Raw genomic sequence first — 17,915 nt, 5'->3', positions numbered from 1 at the left:
CCGGAGGCTGCGCCAACAAGGTCACCCAGCTCGGGTGACCGTGGCTTGGTCAGGGGCCAGGGGGGCCCCCAGGGCGGCCCGGCTGCTCCCCGAAACCCTGTCAATGGCTGCAGCTGGTGAAGGTGACCGGCAGCAGGTGAGTCCCACTGCACGTCCGTGCTGAGGGGGGTGCCGTCCCCCGAGAGCCGCTGTGCTTCCCGGGCGGGGGCGGGGAGTCCCGGATGCCAGCCCCGCCGGGTGGGCGGTGCGATTTCTAAGCTGGTGAGGCAGGGTGAGAGCCTGGCTCTCCCCAGCCGAGCAGCAGAGGCCCGTGGGGCGCGCCCGTGGGGGTCAGCGTGGGAGGGACCTTGGCGCCTAGAGAGAGCCCTGGGGCAGCGGGCGGAAGCGCTGCCGTCACCCGCAGTTCCGGTCAGAAGCGGCACCATCCAGCCGTGCCAGGGGCAGGGCCCCAGGAAGCAGGCGGCCCCGGCATGGCGGCCCACGGGCCAAGGCGCTCTCGCGGGGGGCGGGACAGGCCCGCGCCGGGCACAGGTGCCGGCTCCCTGAGGCGCGGCAGGGCGCGCTGCTGAACGGAGAATGCCCACGCCCGGCCCCTGCACGTTCGGGCCGCGCCGATCAGGCGAGCCCGGGTTCAGACCAGGACGGAGGCCTTTACACTCAGGACTCTTGCCTGGGCGGCGGGGAGTGTCCTCTGCCCACCCCGCTGCGCAGGACGGGGATGTCCACACGGCCGTGCTTGTTGGGCCAGCCCGGCTCGTCACCGCCCTCCTCCAGCCCCCCCAGCGCCCCGGTCCAGAGAGCGGCACAGCCTGCTTCTGGCTGTGGAGAGCTGGCAGCAGGCCCGGATCTGCTGGGGCCCGGGGGGGACCACACAGGAGCCGCCACCCGGAGGGCGGTACTTCCCGCGCTGGCCGGGCAGGGGACAGAGCAGCCGGGCGGGGGCAGCTGCCCAGAGGCAGAGAAGCTCCAGACAATCTTGCGGGGCCCGGGGCTGAGGGAACGGGGCCTGATGGCCAAGACCCCGAGAGGAAGGAGGCCGCGGGTGGCGCGGCCACTCAGCATTGGCTGATGAGCCACCCAGGGCAAGGGACACGGAAAGTGGCTGAAACGCAGAGGACTTGGGGTATCCGGTGCCAGGACAGGGCTCACGGCTTGTGAAGCAGGAATGACCTTGAGAAATCCCAGGCCGTCCGCTGAGGCCACCGGGGACGCCCCGGAGTGGGGAGAGCCCCGGGCGGATGAGCAGACCGCGGGCAAGCCCATGGCCGGCCGGCCCCCAGGCGTCCCCCCTCGGTGGGCCAGACCGCAGCCCTCCCGGGGCCTTGTGCCCAGCCAGGAGGCACACGGGGAGGCGGGGCACGGGGGACAGAAACAGGTTCAGGGGGGCTGAGACACGGGCGCTGTCAGGCGAGGTCAGCCAGGGAAGGCCGCAGGGGGAGCCCCCGGAAAGCCGGCGCCCAGCACATTCACTGCCAAGGACGGACCGGAGAAGTCGCTGGCGAGCCGGAGGCCGGAGGCCTCAGGTGCCTCACCAGGGTCGTGGGAGCCCCCCGGGCAGCGTGGCCCGGGGAGTCTGGCCCGTGATGCGCATGCGGGCAAAACGCCGCTGGGCCTCCCACCCACGGGCGCCGCCGAGGCCAGGGCGGCTGCTCAGCGCACCCCTCCCTCCCACCTACCCCCGAAGCTGCCGTTCGCCCCCTGCTGGCGCGGGAGAATGTCCGTCGCGGGGTGCGGGGTTCCTCATAGTGAACACGAGCGAGTTCACGCGCACGGTGCCCTGACCTGGGCCCAGAGGACACACCCAAGAGGCGGCGCTAGTTTCATCCCTTTTACAGAGCAGGACGTCGAGGTTTCGAACGGTGGAGGACGCGTAGGGGATGCCAGGACCAGGCCTGGGCCCCAGATCCCGGACCCCTGGGCGCTCTTCCCTGGCTCTCTGCACAAGCGGGCTGTAGCTGGGGCTGCGCTGGGGGCTCCCCAGAGCAGGGCAGCGCCGCCTGGCGAGGGAGGTGGGTGCTGGCAGGGGGCGCGCCTGGTGCTGAGAGCCGGTGACCAGGCACCAGGCTGTGACCGCTGGCCGTGCCACTTGGGGTGGGCGGCCCCAGGTCCCGCCGCCTTCCTCAGCTCGCGGCCACGCTGCCCCGGGAGGGCCTGTCAGGCGTGTCCGGGGAAGAAAACGGCCTGGGGTGCGGGGACTGGGTCTGCCCCGGCCGGCCGGCGCTGGCCCGGCCTCAGGGTTGAGCACAGAAGGGTTAGCCGAACCCTGTGGGGGGGTGCGGGGGGCTCCTGGCAGCGTGAGGACGTGGCCCGTGACGCCCCCTCCGGGCGCAGCCGCCGAGCCTGGAGCCAACGTGCGTCCGTCAGCGCGTCCTCATTACCCGCGGGCGCGGCTGCTGCTTCGCTTGTCTTAATCCCCCGCGTCCTCCCGCTTCGTGACCGCGGGCAGCGTCTGAGGCCCTTTCCGCACCCGACCTTGGGCCCTGCTGGCCGCCCCCACCGGGGAGGGGGAGATGCCTGGGCGATCCGGGCGGACCTGAAGCCCAGTCTCTCGTGTTTCTGAGAGGGGGCCCGGGAGTGGACAGAGAAGACTAGGCCATGTGGCTGCAGGTTGAGGAGCTGGGGTCCCCCTGAGGCTGTGGAGGCAGAAAGGACCCCCGGGGCCTCCAGAGGGAACCAGCCCGCAGCACCTGTGTTGGGCCCAGGGAAACGGCTTTTATTTTTTAAGATTATTTATCTATTTATTCAAGCACTGGGCAGTCAGAAGCGCGGGAGGGTGAGAGAACTCACCAGAGCCAGAGCGGGGAGCAGAGCAGGCAGAAGGACCGAAGTACACTGCTGAGGGGAGCAGCGGGCGGCAGGAGAGGTCTGCGCGCCATGCGGGACCCTCCTCCGGTGGCCGGGGAGCAGCCGGGGATCGAACCGGCGCCGCAGAGGCCGCGGGCAGCTTCGCAACCCAGCGCTCAACCGCTGCGCCACCGGGGAGGCCCAGAAACGGCTTTTTGTTTTAAACCACCCCGTCGTGTCGCTGCTACCTGTGCCCTCAGGACCTGGTCACTCAAGGTCACCCGCTCTGGGAAGGCACAGCCTCTCCTCTGCCTCAAGACGGCCCCCACCGGGCCATGGTAGCAACTGAGGTGGCTGCAGCCCCCACCCCTTCCTGGCACCCCAGCCCTGCAGGGGCCGCATCGAGTGTGTGCCCGGAAACCCCTGCTGCAGCCCGGTCGCCGGCAGCCCTCACGGGGTGGGCTAGGAGGCAGGTTGGGCCTGGTCAGTGGTCACCAATGGCGCCATCTGCAAAAGGGACGTCTGGCTCTGGCTCAAGGTCATTCTCCGTCCTCCAGCGCACCTGCTCCCCAGCCCTGGGAGCGCAGCACGTGCGAGGGGCCCGGGAGCCGCGGGCCTTATCAGGCGTTTCAAAACCGGGTGCCAGAGCCGTCAGGTGCGCCTTCGCAGCAGCAGTGACCCGTGGCTGGAGCAGACGCGCCCGCCCCACCTGGCGCAGCCCCACGGGGAGAGCCACTGTGCTGAGTCACCGGGTGCCTCCCCGGGTCACAGGTGCCCAAACCTTTAAAACCCCAGGCGGGTGGCATTCCCGTGCGCGGGCTCGGGCTGCAGCGGCCTCTCCCTTCGGCTTCCTGGTTCATCTCCCTCAGGGACTCTCCGCAGCACAACAGGAGAGAAGTGGCACCGAAGACAACGGGTCTGTGTGGGGGTCGCGTGTGAGGTGAGTGTGCTGGTCCCAAGGGCCACCGAGGAGGGGCAGGGGGTCTGTCTTGGTGGCTTTGGACACTCTCGGAAGAGCCCCGGCCAGTCTTGACCTGGTTGGTGCCTGGCACCGGGGCGGAGGGCAGCCAGCCTTCCTGCAAGAGGCCCTTACAGGGGTGCATCTGGTGGGTGGGGTGAGAAGACCCAGGGCCTCCCCTGGGCACCGCGGGCCTGCACTTGGGGCAGAGCCCAGAGACAGGACTGTCTGCCTCGGGCTCCCCCAGTAGGGCCCCAGGGGAGGGCAGCCACTCTCCCAGCTACTCCAGACTCACAGGAGGGTGTCCCCCCTGCCTCAGGATGAGGGGTGCCAAGCTGACGGGGGCTCTGCTCGCCCTGGCTGGCCTGCTGCATGTGGCTCTGTCCCTGAAAATAGCCGCCTTCAACATTCGGACTTTCGGGGAGACCAAGATGTCCAACGCCACCCTGGCCACCTACATCGTGCGGGTGAGTCCTGCAGCCTGTCCACGGGGCAGAGGAACCCTGGGGTGTGCGGCGGGCCTGGACACCTGGCAGGGGCACAGACTGCCAGGTCCGGGGTGCAGCCCCTGGTCTTAGCCTCCTCGTCAGTCGCGGGACAGAGCCGTGTCACCCTGGCATGGTCCCAGTCCCCGTGGGCCCCGCCCAGCACCGCCGTGGCCTTGCCCCCCAGATCCTGAGTCGCTACGACATCGCCGTCATCCAGGAGGTCAGGGACAGCCACCTACAGGCCGTGGGGAAGCTGCTGGACGGACTCAACCAGTGCGTGACATGCCAGCCTGGGGCGGCACGGCGGGGAGGGGGGCAGGAGTCCCTCCGCGGGCGGCCGGGGCGCCCTGACTGGGCTTCTCCTCCTCTGTCCAGGGACGCCCCCGACTCCTTCCACTACGTGGCCAGCGAGCCGCTAGGACGCGGCACCTACAAGGAGCGCTACGTCTTCGTGTTCAGGTACGGCCCGTGGGGGTGCCGCCCACGCCGAGACCCTGGCCCGCTCCCCCAGGTGGGGGGCAAGCGGCGAGGCCGCAGAGCAGGGCCTGAGAGGGGCCGCGGCCTGGGCGGGGGCAGGCGGGGAGAGGAGCAGCCCCTAAGCGCAGCCGGCGCCCGCAGGCCCGAGCGCGTGTCGGTGCGCGCCAGCTACCTGTACGACGACGGCTGCGAGCCCTGCGGGAACGACACCTTCAGCCGGGAGCCGGCCGTCGTCAGGTTCTCCTCCCCGCGGACCCGTGAGTGCCGTGGGCCCGGGGCGCGGCGCAAGCCCCCATCGAGTGCTGCCGTGACCCCCGCCCCGCCCCGAAGCCCCTGGGGACAGCTGTCACGCGGTGGCCGGTCCGGCCCTGCTCAGCAGCCGGTGCCTCTGCAGGGGTCACGGACTTTGCCATCGCCCCCCTGCACGCGGCGCCCATGGACGCGGTGCCCGAGATCGACGCCCTCTATGACGTCTACCTGGACATCCGCAAGAAGTGGGGCCTGGAGGTGAGGCCTGCGGGAGGTGGGCTCTGGCCGCCGGGTTCTGTCCCCGGGCCAACGGGCTGGCGCCTCTCGGCAGAACATCCTATTCATGGGCGACTTCAACGCCGGCTGCGCCTACGTGAGCCCCGCCCAGTGGCCGTCCATCCGCCTGCGCGCGAGCCCCGCCTTCCAGTGGCTGATCCCCGACAGCGCTGACACCACGGTCACGACCACGCGCTGCCCGTACGACAGGTGCGCAGGACGCCCGCTCCCGAGCTCCGGCCCGCCCGCGCGGGAAGCGGCGTGGGGGAGCAGGTTCTGGGGACAGCCCCTTGCGGGGTGACATGGTCAGTTCTGCTCCTCTGAGCAGCTCAGCCGGACACGTCCCCCAGAGGGGTGCGCAGTTGGGTCCCCCAGACCAGCGATGAGGCCAGCGTCCACCCAGGGGCTGCGGCGAGCCAGATGGAAACAGGCGCCTGTGGGGTTCTCACTCGGAGCTGCCCGGGAAAGGCGGGGTGCCTGGGCGGGGTGGCGGACCCGGGCCCTCCTCACTGTCCGGCGCTGCAGGATCGTGGTGGCCGGAACTCAGCTGCAACGTGCCGTCGTCCCCGACTCGGCCGGCCCCTTTGACTTCCAGGCCGCGTACAGACTCAGCAGCCAGCTGGTAGGTGTCGGCGGGGCCGGCGGGGCCGGGGCCAGAAGCACAGCGAGGCCTGCGCTCTGGGAGCGCCGTTTCCTTTAACTGGACATCTGTCCACGGCCCCGGGAGCCGCCTGGTCTCGCCCCACGGAGATGTGACACAGCCGGGTGTTTGGGTGCAAACCCCGACCCAGACAACCGTGAGACCGGGGCTGTGCTTGCCACGCATCTCCCCGCAGGCCCTGGCCATCAGTGACCACTACCCGGTGGAGGTGACCTTGAAGTGACCCGCACAAAGGACCGGCGGCGGCTCGTGGGGTCACGTCCAGGTGGAGGCGGCCTTCCATGCAAGCATGGGGTTTGCGGGGAGCACCTACGGCCTCAGTCTACACAGAGAACCCGACACTTAAATTAAGAAATACCTTTTAGTAAATAAAGCTCAAAATGGTGTTTGCACCTGTGGCCTCCAGTCCTTCCTTCCCCCGGGGGGCTCAGGCCGCCTCAGCCCCAAGGCAGAGGAGCTGGCGGTGCCCGCTGCCTCCCCCGACTCTGGCGCGGCCGGGCCGGACATCAGTGCCGCTCCAGGGCCTTGGCCAGCAGGGTGTTGAGGCGGCCCACCATGGGCCTCGGGTCGTCCACGAGCCCCGCGGCGATCATGGCGTTCTCGTAGATCTGAAAGGCGGGGGGCGGGAGCTCAGCTGGGGTGGGGTGGGGCGGGGCGGGCAGGTGCCAGCTCGCAGAAGCGCGGGCGGGAAGGAGGGGGCGTCTGCAGGAGGCTCACCTGGTCCGCGAGCAGCTGGGCCAGCTCGGGCTCCCGCTCCCGGAGCTGGCTGAGCTTCCTGATCAGCGTGTGCCTGCCGGGCAGAAACCACCAGAAAGAAGTCAGCACGGGCCTCCCGCGTCCCGGGAAAACGTGAAGAGGCAACACAAGACAACTAGACGGGCGTGTGAGAGACCACTCACGGGCACTGCGGCTAAGTGCCCCGAAAACCCGCGCGCCCGTCAGTTCTGACGTCGGAAACGTCACTAACGGGTGAGGCGAGCTTGAAGCAGGCCACGGGCTGCCGCCGCCCAGTCCCCAGCTGTTCGATGAGGCCTTTCCAGGAACACGTGCAAGAGCTGGGGTACAGGCCAGAGATGCGGGGGGTGAGAGGACCCACCAGAGACAGAGTGGGGAACAGAACAGGGGGATCCACTGAAACCCACTGCTGAGGGGAGCAGCGGGGCGACGGGAGAGGCCTGCTGCGCCCTGGGGGTAGCTCCCTGTGTGCTGCGGTGGCTTCAGACAGCAGGGAGGGGGGCGCCCTGGTGGGGAGGGGGCACCCTGGTGGGAAGGGACCCTGCGGGGAGGGGAGCGCAGCCCGGGTTAAGGCACGAGCAGGTGCTCACCGGGGGTTGACCTCCAGCGTGGGCTGCAGCAGCTGCGCGCGCTCCTCCTGGGTCTTGGCCAGCTGCTGCATGCGCAGGAAGTGCCGCGCCGCCCCCATCTCCAGCACGGTGATCATCGCGGGGTGCGTGTCCAGCCGCAGGGTCACCTACAGCCAGGTCGGGGAAGGAGGTGAGGGGCCTGAGCTGGGGTCCTGCCGCAGCACCCTGACCAGGCATGGCACTTCTCAGGGCAGAGGGACGCAGCCCCAGGGCCCAGCGAGGCCCCTCCTCCTGGCCATGCCCGCCGCCAAGAAGCAGCAGCCCCAGGACAGGCCTCCTCTGCCACCCCCACCCGTGGGCCTGGCCCCTCCGAGACTGCCCAACTCTACTGCACCCGTAAAACCCCCAGGCCGCAGGGCGGGGCTGTCCAAGGCACAGGCCTCTCCCACGCCCCAGGGGCCCTCTGGCCTCAATGACGACCACAACAGGACAGAGGTCAGACAGGCAGACCCCACAGCTTCCTGGGGCCGCCACCCAGGGGTGCAGGGCCCGTGACGACAAGCTTCCCCGCACGCGCCCTGACACAGGACGTGGGGCTTCACCGCCGGGTGCCAGCGGGCAGCCCTGGGACGAGTCCAATCCGGCTCCAGCCCCGCTCCTGGTCTGACGGGAGGCAGCTCATAGGAGGGGAAGTGATCCCACCTACTCGCGCTTCCACGGGGTACACACCCAACAGGGTGACGCCCATGGCAGGCTCCGCCTGGAGACTCCACCCAACCCCGCAGCTCCTTAGGCCTGGAGCTGCTGGCCCCCCTCGTGGCCACCCGTGCTGCACGCCTGCCTCCCGGGCACGTCCCTGAGCCACCCCCCGCCCCTCCCCGAGAGCTCTGTTCTCCTCGACCTCGCGGCTCTGAGCTCTCTGGAGCCCACCCAGACCCCCACACTAAGAACCCAAGTTGAACTGGACTGTAGCTCCCCGAGGCGAGGTGTGGAGCCCCCTTGTTCCGGGGGCCGGGAGGGCTCTGGGGCCCCTCCCTGCTTTGAGCCGCCCACCGGCCGCTGCTGCCCGCATGCCTGGCTCCCACCTGCTCCACGAAGGGGAGGACACGGCCGCCGGCCGGCAGCTCGCCGCACACGCTGGTCTCCACCTCACGCCACGGCTTCAGGGGCGGCTGGGAGGGCACCCTAGATGGGGACGCGCCCCAGCTGGCTCTGCATGGACCCTGTCCCGGAGCGCCTCACCTTCACGTTGGTGACCCGTGACCCCAGCGCATTTCTCATCCAGGCCAAAAGGTCTTCCGCCTCCTTCTCGGACAGGCTCTCACCAGCTACAGGACAGCACAAGGGGCGCGCTCAGGCACTCCGCACTCCTGCCCTGCGGCTCCACCGGGGTGACACCCAGTGCCAGGCTGCCAGCAAGCTCCCTACACCCACCCTGGCTCTGGCACAATTAAGCAGATGAAACTGGACCTCAGAAAAGACACTTGGTTGCCCGAGGCCTGCAGAAATGTTTAGGACTCAGGGCAACTCCTGAATCTCTGAGGACCCGGGGTCCATTTAGAGGCTCAACAAGCACCAGAGATCTGGGATCTAAACAGGGACGCGTGCTCCCCGGCCACTAAGGGGCTCCCCAACAGCTTTGTCCAGATGGCAGCACAGATCCAAATGGGAAAACCACACAGAAACCCCCATTACAGGATCCAAGAGCCTGAAGCCAGAAATGCCAGCCCTGGGGCCACCCATGCCTCACCTGCACCCCCAGGCCACCCCCTGCCCGAGCTGGGAGGAGAGGAAGCCGACCTGGGGTCGCTTCCTCAAGCTTCTCCTCCTTGTAGTGATCAACCACGATGTCCGTCTCCACCGAGATCAGCTTCTTCTTGTCAAACTCACGCAGGTGCAGCAAAGTCAGCTCGTCGAACTGCTCGTAGCAGAAGAGCACCTGGGGGCCGAGCATGCGGCCTGAGGCCGGGGCCGCGGCCCGAGGCGCCTTGGCACGCACCTGTGCACGGGTTCCGGAGGGAGCTCCGGGCCCTAGTGGAGCAAGCAGGGGCGCGGCCCGGGACCCTGGCGCCTCCCACAGATGCACAAACCAGAGGGCAGACTGGCCGCCAACTCACACGGGCCCTGGGCTCTGTGGCCTCACCCCGAGCGGAGCTCAGGGTCCCCGCAGGTGCTCTGGCTGCGCCTGCTCACTCACCTCCATGTTCTTCCGCTTCATGGCCTCGTAGTAGGGCGAGTGCTCCGCCAGGTGGCGGGTGGGGACGCACAGGTAGTAGATGTTGCGCGTGCCGGGCTGCATGCGGCTGGCGTAGTCCTGCAGGCTGGTCAACTGCCCAGCAGGCAGCGCTGAGGACTCGTATCGCAGCAGCTTGGCAATGTCCTCCTGTGGGCAAAGGGCGGGTCACACTCTGGAGCCCCTGCCAGCAGGGCGGAAGCTCTGGCCGGAGGGAGGGAAGGCTCCAGCGGCCGTGTTCCACTGGTGGTGGCCCCTGTCGGCAGAGGCAGCTCCCTGGAGGCCTGGCGTGGGGCTGGGTGGGCTCCTGCTGTGTCTCAGAAGCCCCACACAGAGCCCAGCCCCTGCCTGCTGCAGGCACTGGGCATGGGCATGCCATCCATGCTCCCAGCCTTCCCCAGCCAGGAGGGCCGGGCACACACTTGACAAGGGCCCAAGGGAGAGGCTGGCCCCACCTCCCGCTGTCCACATTGCAAACCCGGCTGCAGGAGCCGCCTCCACCTCGGGTGGGAGCCGCAAGAACGGAAAGGGAACAGCAGCCGCCGGGGCGGGGGGCCGTGTGACCCAAGACACTCTGACGACCATGCACCGCGGCAGCAGGGCCATGGGCAGGGCGGGGTCCAAAGGGAGGCAGAGACAGGGTGCGGGGGGCCTGAGACCCCCTCTGCAGGTAGAGGTTCCGCTTGTGCCTACCGCACGGGTCACGGGCCTCGTTAACAAACGCGATCGCGTGCAGTGAGCCCAGGGCCCCCAAGCCTGTAGACGCCCCAGCACGCGGGGCGGCCGGGAGGTGCCGGGAGCCAGAACTGGGTTGTGGGAATGAGGCCTGCTCAGGGCGGGGCTGCTGATGGCAGGGGGGTTGAGGGGGGCAGGGAGCCCACACAGCAGCCCTGATGCCTGTAGCTACCGCCCCCGCGGCCGGGAGACCCCTGGGCCCCAGGCCCTGTCACCTCCTTCCTTCTGCTCTTCTGGAACGAAAGACGCAGCCCCAGCGCTGGGGGCGACCACCCAACGCACAAGGGCTACGTTTCTGGGTGACAGCGTCCTGGACCTGGACGGGGGGATGGCCGCGCAATGTGTCCTCAGCGCTGTGCAGCTGTTCCCCCAAAAGGATGAGTTTTGCGGTATGTGGATTGTACGTCAATTTAAGAACGACCAAAAATGTTGGTGAGAAGTTAACCGTCCCGTCTGGTAGACGAGCTCGGGCCCGTGACTGCCCATCACGACGAACCTGCTCTACCCACCCTGCGCAGGCCAGCCACCGGGATGCCCCTCAGACGAGGGTGGGGCCCCTGGAACGAAGGGTGAGGACACCCCACCCCCCGGGTGCTGGGCCTGCTGGGCCCACAGAGAGATCCAGCGGCTGCATTTGCTGACTTGGCTGGGGTAGGGGCGGGGTGCCCGGCCCAGGAGGCCCGAGCTCAGGTTTCTGGCCTCCACCAGCTTCCCCCCGAGAGGCCCGGACCCCAGGCAGTCCAGAGAGGGGCCTGGACCGCAGACCCTACCTTGACCGCCTGCTCTGCTGTGGTCACGATGCCCTCCCGCATGAACAAGCCGTAATCTTCAAAAAACTTGGCATATTTTTCAGGGTCTTTCTTACTCTGGTCAACGAAGAATTTGATGAGCCTCTGCTGCAGAACGTCCCGGAGCTTCCTGCAGACAGGGGCACGTTCACCACACACGCCTGGGCTGCTACGCAACCGTCAGGGGGTGTGAAAACTGCAGCCCCACGGATTATAAAGGAGAAGAAAAGATAATGTTTTGGCCAAGCTGAGAACGAAGCAGGGAGAAAAGGCGACCCCGCAGATGCGTCAGGAGGCCCACAGGCCCCTGGGCGGGCGCATGGCCACACCGAGGAAGAGTGTCCACCCAGCACCAGGCTCCCCCTCAGGGAATGACCCTGAGCCGCCCCCGAGCCCCGTGGACCAGGGTGTCCCTGGAGCGCCAAACCAATCGCGGACAAGCCTAGTCTCCACAGGGAAAGCTCAAATGCCAGAAGGCGCCACGCCCATGAGCGCCCATCCCCTAGGGCCTTCGCAGGAGGGGGCGTCTGTGAGAGGGAACCCTGACAAGGGCAGGTGTGCGTGCTGGGCCTGCCAGCAACTCCGCTGCCACCAGCACGCGGCGGCCATGGGGCCCAGGGTGTCCACCCGGCGCCGAGTGGGCATCACGCGCGAGCAGCTTCAGTGGGCCCGGGGTAACGCCACCTCCTTCTTGAGGTTCAAGAGTGAGGTCACCCTGCACTTCCTAATAACCCCAGGCAAGGGAGCAGTGACGGTCAAGTTCCTGTGCGTGCCCCCTCTTCGCTCCCTCCCGAACGTCTCCTTCACCCGCAGCGCGGACAGGGACGGGGCGGCCCTGCACCTGTCGGGTGGGACGTGGCGCCTGAGGGGGGCATCCCCGCGGGGCTGGAGGGGCCAGCAAGTGGGTCCCCAGAGAAGGGTGTCCAGGCTGGGAAGCAGGCGGCCCATGTGGGGGGGAGGGCACCAACATGAGGGGAAGCGGTGGTGATGGCAACCTGGGGTGGGGGGCTGGTCAGGGTCTACATGTTGTGGGGAGAAAGGGCGCCGGCGGGCAGCGAGGCTGGCTGTGCAGGGTGAGTGTAGGTGCACACGGCAAGCCTGTGCCCTCTGAGGGCAACCGGGCCCTCGTGACTCCACACACCAGCCTCCATCCAGAGGCGGCAGAGGCCGGGGGGCAGGGATGAGAGGAGCAGACGGGGGCCAAGGACAGAGCGCCTGGGTCTGTGCCAGGAGCAAGGCGGCTGCGATGTGAGTCACCCGAGGGCTCTGCCGCCCCCTGGGCAGCACGTGGGCACCTCAACGGGGACAGCAACTCACATGGCCCGCGGGGTCGGGGACTCGCTCAAGTCCGTTGATAAATGGCTGTCAGGCCCTGGCCCCAAGGTCAACAGCACATCAAGGCCATGCCCCAAATCAAGGCATGGGGTTCCCTGCGACTCCCGGTGGCTGCAGCGCGCCGTCCGGGGCACTCACACAGGGGAGGCGCCGGTACCACAGGGAGGCCCACCGGCCTGAGGACGCTGCAGCCCAGCCATGGGGTCCAGCACGCTCGCAGCCCGCTGGGTGGGCACGGACGACCCCCACCCGAGACCCTCAGGATGTCCAGCTCAGGAAGACGGTGAAGGAGCAGGAAGGAGGCCCACGAGAGGGGCGGCCAGATGGACTCAGACTCGGGCACAGAGCGGGCCTCGGGGCGCGGCCATGGCAGTGGGGCACCCTCACCACCTTGCTGACTCAAGCAGCCGTGCTGAGCTCAGAAGGTGCTTGTTGGGGGAACGAGCACTAAGGTACCTGGGAGTGGGGCTGTCGTGCCCGCAAGGGCTCAGGGGGTCATGCCCCAGCGCGGCCCGCCTCACCTGATGAGCGCGCTCTCCTGCAGGAGCTCCCGGCTCAGGTTCAGGGGCACGTCCTCGCTGTCCACCACACCTGCGGGCACGCGCATCAGCACCGGCCATGGCCCGCCAGCGCCCGCGTCCTCCCCAAGGTCCGGTGGGAGGTCAGGCCGTGTGTGGGTTAGAGGGAAGCGGGAGAGACCCAGGGAGCTGGAAGGAGCCCCCAAACCCCAGTCCCGATGGGCGCCGGCATTGAGGCACAGCCCGGGACGAGGTGAGAGCGAGGCCGGCGGGCGGGCCTGTGGCCGGAACAGTTCCCAGGAGCCCGGCGTCAACTCCCATCCTGAAAGCCACCTCCTGGGCCTTACGTTCAAAATCACAGGTATCGGGAACGCCTGCCCTTTGCGTGCGAGCTGGCAGAGGCTGGAGCGCTGAGCTCCGCCAACTCTGAATCTCACTCAAATTAAAGCAACTCACGTATCAACACAAACTTGCAATCTTTTTAAACATTCATGGAACTCAATCTAAACTGCACCCTTCCGGGGTCTCCCGGGTGGCACAGGGGTTAAGTCTCAGCACTGTCAAGCTGTCGGTAGCCACTGCAGCACAAGTTTGATCCCCGGCCAGGGAGCCACCCACAGGGCGCAGCAGACCTCTCCTGTCTCCCCGCTGCTCCCCTCAGGAGTATGTCTCAGTGGATCCGCCTGTTCTGCTCCCCACTGTCTCTGGTGAGTCCCCCCCCGACCCCTGCACGTAGGGCCTAGACCTTGTATGCATAAATAAGTATTAAAAACACAAACTGCACCCTTCTGCCCCATCAACATGGACGCGGGCACCTCCTGGGGAGCTGAGCTGCTCCCCACAAGTCCGGCCCCCCAGGTGCTGGCCTAACGCCTACACAGCAGCGAGCAGAGAGCGAGTGCACAGCCTGCAGGGGAGGCAGCCAGCCCACCAGGCCCCACAGGAGCCTCTGGGCCTAGGCCTGGGCCCTACTGCCCGCCCGGAGCCCGCGCATTGCACCTCGGATGAACCGCAGCCACTTGGGCAGGATGTCAGCGGCCTTGGTTTGGATGAGGACCTTGCGGCTGTACAGGGAGACGCTGGAGCCCAGCTCCCGGCTCACGTCAAACATGGACGGTTTCTGGGGGAGGAAAGCGCAGGGTCAGGCTCAAGGAAGCAGCAGCTGTAAGGCGAGCTGCAAGGGAAACGCTGATCATTTCTGAGAACCAATTCCTCCCCGCCAGGGGCGGGAGCTGTGGGGCAGGCATCCCGCGGCCTACAGCAGGGAGGCCCCACAGTGGCTCCCGCAGGGCCGGGCAGCTTCTTTGGGAACAGCAGTGGCTGAGCACAGAGAACCGAGCTTTCCAAGCAGATCCGGACGGGTGTAGGGCCTTCAGGGGCCTGTCGCAGGTCAATCAGGGGGCACCTGTCCGTAGACCAGGGCTCTCCCTTGTTGCATGACCCCCCAGGGAAGGAGGGAGATGCCAGGAGACCCCTCCCTGGCCCTGGGAGGTGCCCAGCATGTCTGTGTCACCGGCCCTGAGAGCGGGGGGGAAGCTTTAAAACACCGCTCACCACACGAGCGCGGGCTTCCCTCACTCTGACGCTGCCTGTGGGGTGCCCGCGCTGCCACCGCCCGCCAGAGCCTGGCCGCTCACCATCTCCGGCACATAGAAGATGCTGCGGATGCTGAGCGGGGCGTCAGTCTGGTAATGCAGGGTGTAGCGGGGCCGGTCGGAGGCCTGGGCCACGTAGCGGTAGAACGCCTCGTGCAGCTCGGCACCCACGTCCTTGGGGTCCAGCATCCACACAGCCTGGAGGGTGAGCAGGCCCACCAGGCTCCCAGCTGCCCTCCTGAGGCTGCGGGGCCGAGTCGTGGCCAGGGACCAGGGTGTGGGTGATTAAGCCCTTGGGATGAACACAGACCTACCTCCTGGGAAGGACGGGGGTGGGGAGCCACCCAGCCCCTTGTCCTGGGCCTCTCCACACCAGCCCCTTGTCCTGGGATCTCTGCCCGCCAGCCCCCAGGCAGCGCAGAGGCTCACCTGCAAGGTGTTAACGCGCCTGCCGTTCAGGTACAGGGGGAAGCTGACGAAGTTACTGTACTTGGTCACCACATCTGGAGAAGACAAGAAACACTCCTGGAGACAGGAGTGCTGCAGGGCCAAGGAGGGCCCTCCTGATGGCACATAGGGGCTCAGCTGGGCCAGGCGCCTCACGGCCCAGGCCACGTGATCCGCACCGCCAGGCCTCCGGGGGCATCCACGGGGTGGGGGGAGCACCCGGCAGGCGCGGAGGAGCCCTGCTCTCCAGGGCCCGGCACCAGCGGCGGCATCCGCGCACACGGCAGGGTGACGACGGGCCGTGGGGTGCTGCTCACAGCGGGCGGAGAGAACAGAACCAGATCCTGCCGGCAAACCTGCTCCCCTGGGCTCACACTGGAGGCAGCAGGGAGCCGGCCGAGCAGCCTAGGGCGCCCGCCCTCCCAGCCCCCCAGGGCCCTCACCTCGAACCCGGGCCTCGCTGGCAAACTCTCTGTTGTCTGACTTGAGGTGGATGATGATCTTGGTGCCGGTTCTCACTCCGGAGGCTTCGGCAATTTCAAACACCCCAGAGCTGAGACACAGAAAGGAAAGCAGGTTCCGCTCACGCGAGTCCCACATGACCATCAGGACTCTCTTCTGTGGATTTTCACAAGCTGAGCCCAAAACAGCATCAGGAAAGAAGCCAGAGCCGCCACTTGGCACCGAGAGCCCCAGGACCAAAGAAAGCCCCACGAGGACCAGCCGGGATGTGGGGCACAGGGCCTCCCTGGAGGAGCTCTCGGGCCTGTCTGCCTGAAGCGGCCTGGGTGCTGCTCCAGGTGCCAGAGGCGGCAGGTGGGGTGCACGGCCCCTCACCTGTGCTAATAACCCCACGCACATCTTAACCTGCAACCTCCTCATGCGAACAGGGAAAACTGTTTCACGGGCACAGAAGGGTGCCAGCCGGGGTGTGCTGGGAGCACCGCCGTCACAGAGTGCGGCAAAAGCCTCAGCTCCAACCAGGGCACGAGCTGAGCCCCGCCGGGCCTCTTGCGCCACACGCTGCTGGGACAGCTGCTGGGCTCACGCGGAAATGAAGGTCCCCAAGAAGCCGCCGGGCAGCTGTCCTCACTCCCGGCAGTGCGGCCAGCAAGGCACAGCTGCACAGCCCAGCTGCGGGGCTCTCGGGGAGGACCAGCCAGAGCCAGGTCTAAGGGGGCAAGGCTTGGAAGCCAGAGGATGGCCATCAAGAGCTGCCCGGCCGCGCAGCTCCCAGAGCACGAGGACAGAAATGCCAGCTCCTGGGCCTCAGAGGCAGGAAGAGCAACTGGTCTCAGGTGAGGCTCAGGCTTTGTGTAAGAAGCGCTTGCGGGCACATTCCGAGCAGCTGGGCGCTGGCATGCTAATGGGCAGGCTCCACTGAGTCCCACTCTGCACACAGGCTGTAGGGGTACCAGCGCATGGCAGGGCTGCCCTCACTCACCCGTCTGAAAGCCACTGGTAACCGGGGCTGCCGGGCTCCGCCGAGCGGGAATAGACCTCGACCCTGTCAGCCACCATGAAGGCCGAGTAGAAGCCCACTCCGAACTGACCGATGATCTTGCTGCTGGCCTCGGCCTGGCTCTGCAGCGCGTCCAGAAAGGCCTGCGGGGGCGAAGGCTAGTCAGAGGGAGGGAGGGCACCCCCCTAGGAGACGCCCTCTCACAAGGCACCCTGCTCACACGGGCCGCACTCGGAGCAGTGTGGCGACGGAGCGAGCCCCCAGCCGCGCGGGTCGCCCACGCACGGGGCCCTCCTGGCTGGTGGCCCCTGGACTCGGTGGGTGAAGGGAGGAGACTTCTGTGTCTCCCTGACTCTGCGCTTGGTGGGAAAGAGTCTGTGCCTCTGGAGAGGCACCGTCACGGGGACACGTGCCCCAGGCGGCCAGCCGGGCGCTCTGCGACGACGGGAACACGCAGGGTCCAGCTCGCGAGCGCAGCCATGGGCCACGGAAACGTAGCTAGTGTGACCAAGGAGTTCAGCTTTAAATCACATTTAATTTTAAGTAATTTAATTCATCAAATAGCGACATGTGGCAGTGGCTGCCGCTGAGGCAGCCAGGCCTCCCCGCTAGCATCCCACAGGACGGGCGGGGGCGGTTCCAATCAGGCGGCTGTTTAAAGTAGAGATTTCTGGGAATCAGTTTGGAGTAACAATGAGATGATTTTCAACCACTTGACACAAAGCGTCATGTCGGCACCAGAGACCCTCCCAAGCCGAGCAGAAAAGCCCCTGGCTCTGAGGAGAGCGCGCAGGTGGCCACAGGAGACAGCAAAGTGGCTCAGACACCTTCACCGTCAACACTGGTCCCACCTCGTGAGCTTCGAGTTCCACCTCAGCCCCTCACCCAGCAGCTGCAGCCTCAGGGACCACCAGCTGCCACACCAGGGCCAGCTCATCCTCGGACTCCGCCGTCCACAGCCACAGCCTCAGGTCTGCGGCTCCAACAATTGCTGAGAGTGAGCACAGCGCCAGGAGGACAGACTCCCAGGCTCCCCTCTGGCCTCTGAACCTGGGCCAGGCGAGCCCCAGCTAAAGGCAAAGCAGCAAGCGACGGGGCGGGTGCTGAGAAGGTGTGCTGGGGAGGTCCCTGAACGTCATACGGTGTGACGCACACCTGGACGGTGGCGCCGACATACCGGGCCATGCCCAGCCCATGGGACCACGGCTGCCTGTGGGGTCTGTCCCTGGCCTGAACGTCGCTAAGGGACACACAACCGCTCTCATTCCAGCCCTGTCACCCATAACATCAAAGCACTCAGGCCCCCACGAGGATGCCAAGGAGTCGCGTCCACAGCATGCGCTCAGCACTTCCCCGCCCCCGCACAACCCTATGCGAGTGGCATGCTGGGACACGCCTGGGGGAGAGGGCAGCAGAACCCAAGGAGAGGGCAGAGGGGGCTTACCTTTGACCCTGACCTGGCGATCGTTCCCAGGTTGGACACCAGCTCCTCCTGGGTCATCCCGATGCCAGTATCCTGAGGACAGAAGGACGCTCGCATCCAGACACCTGCCCCCGGGAGCAAGGCAAGGCGCACAGATGCCAGAGGAGCCAGGGCAGGCGGGC

General features: G+C 67.4%; 2 protein-coding genes across 9 annotated transcripts in view; one reads left to right on the top strand and one right to left on the bottom strand.

The window, feature by feature from the left end:
* The first annotated feature begins 100 nt into the window (after positions 1-100).
* On the top strand, positions 101-6,322 carry DNASE1 (deoxyribonuclease 1). Of its 8 annotated transcripts, none has more exons than XM_037507711.2 (10): positions 101-136; positions 3,654-3,724; positions 4,062-4,209; positions 4,415-4,503; positions 4,606-4,689; positions 4,849-4,964; positions 5,102-5,214; positions 5,288-5,442; positions 5,758-5,854; positions 6,069-6,322. In XM_037507711.2, the coding sequence occupies exons 1-10, from the start codon at positions 104-106 to the stop codon at positions 6,114-6,116; spliced, it is 954 nt and encodes a 317-aa protein (XP_037363608.1). In that variant the 5' UTR covers positions 101-103; the 3' UTR covers positions 6,117-6,322. The 8 variants fall into 8 exon arrangements, with proteins under 8 accessions (XP_037363608.1, XP_037363604.1, XP_037363601.1 ...); XM_037507707.2 differs by having other exon boundaries at positions 3,342-3,724; XM_037507704.2 differs by lacking the exon at positions 101-136 and having other exon boundaries at positions 2,853-3,724; positions 4,876-4,964.
* TRAP1 (TNF receptor associated protein 1) overlaps positions 6,218-17,915 on the bottom strand; it is a 28,231-nt gene continuing 16,533 nt past the window's right edge. Inside the window, exons 5-18 of the mRNA XM_037507702.2 lie at positions 17,755-17,826; positions 16,293-16,453; positions 15,292-15,401; positions 14,831-14,904; positions 14,444-14,599; positions 13,806-13,926; positions 12,810-12,879; positions 10,936-11,083; positions 9,395-9,580; positions 8,998-9,136; positions 8,440-8,525; positions 7,219-7,364; positions 6,611-6,683; positions 6,218-6,501 (exon numbers count right to left, since the gene is read on the bottom strand). Coding sequence (XP_037363599.1) covers positions 6,400-6,501; positions 6,611-6,683; positions 7,219-7,364; positions 8,440-8,525; positions 8,998-9,136; positions 9,395-9,580; positions 10,936-11,083; positions 12,810-12,879; positions 13,806-13,926; positions 14,444-14,599; positions 14,831-14,904; positions 15,292-15,401; positions 16,293-16,453; positions 17,755-17,826 — 1,644 coding nt within the window. The 3' untranslated portion in view covers positions 6,218-6,399. The remainder of the gene's footprint in view (positions 6,502-6,610; positions 6,684-7,218; positions 7,365-8,439; positions 8,526-8,997; positions 9,137-9,394; positions 9,581-10,935; positions 11,084-12,809; positions 12,880-13,805; positions 13,927-14,443; positions 14,600-14,830; positions 14,905-15,291; positions 15,402-16,292; positions 16,454-17,754; positions 17,827-17,915) is intronic.

The sequence above is a fragment of the Talpa occidentalis genome, unplaced genomic scaffold (genome assembly GCF_014898055.3).
Source record: "Talpa occidentalis isolate TD23 unplaced genomic scaffold, MPIMG_talOcc4v2.1 talOcc4.12, whole genome shotgun sequence".
In the NCBI taxonomy this organism is placed as follows: domain Eukaryota; kingdom Metazoa; phylum Chordata; class Mammalia; order Eulipotyphla; family Talpidae; genus Talpa; species Talpa occidentalis.
Note: the sequence above shows the minus strand (reverse complement) of the source record. Positions and strands in the feature narration are given on the sequence as shown.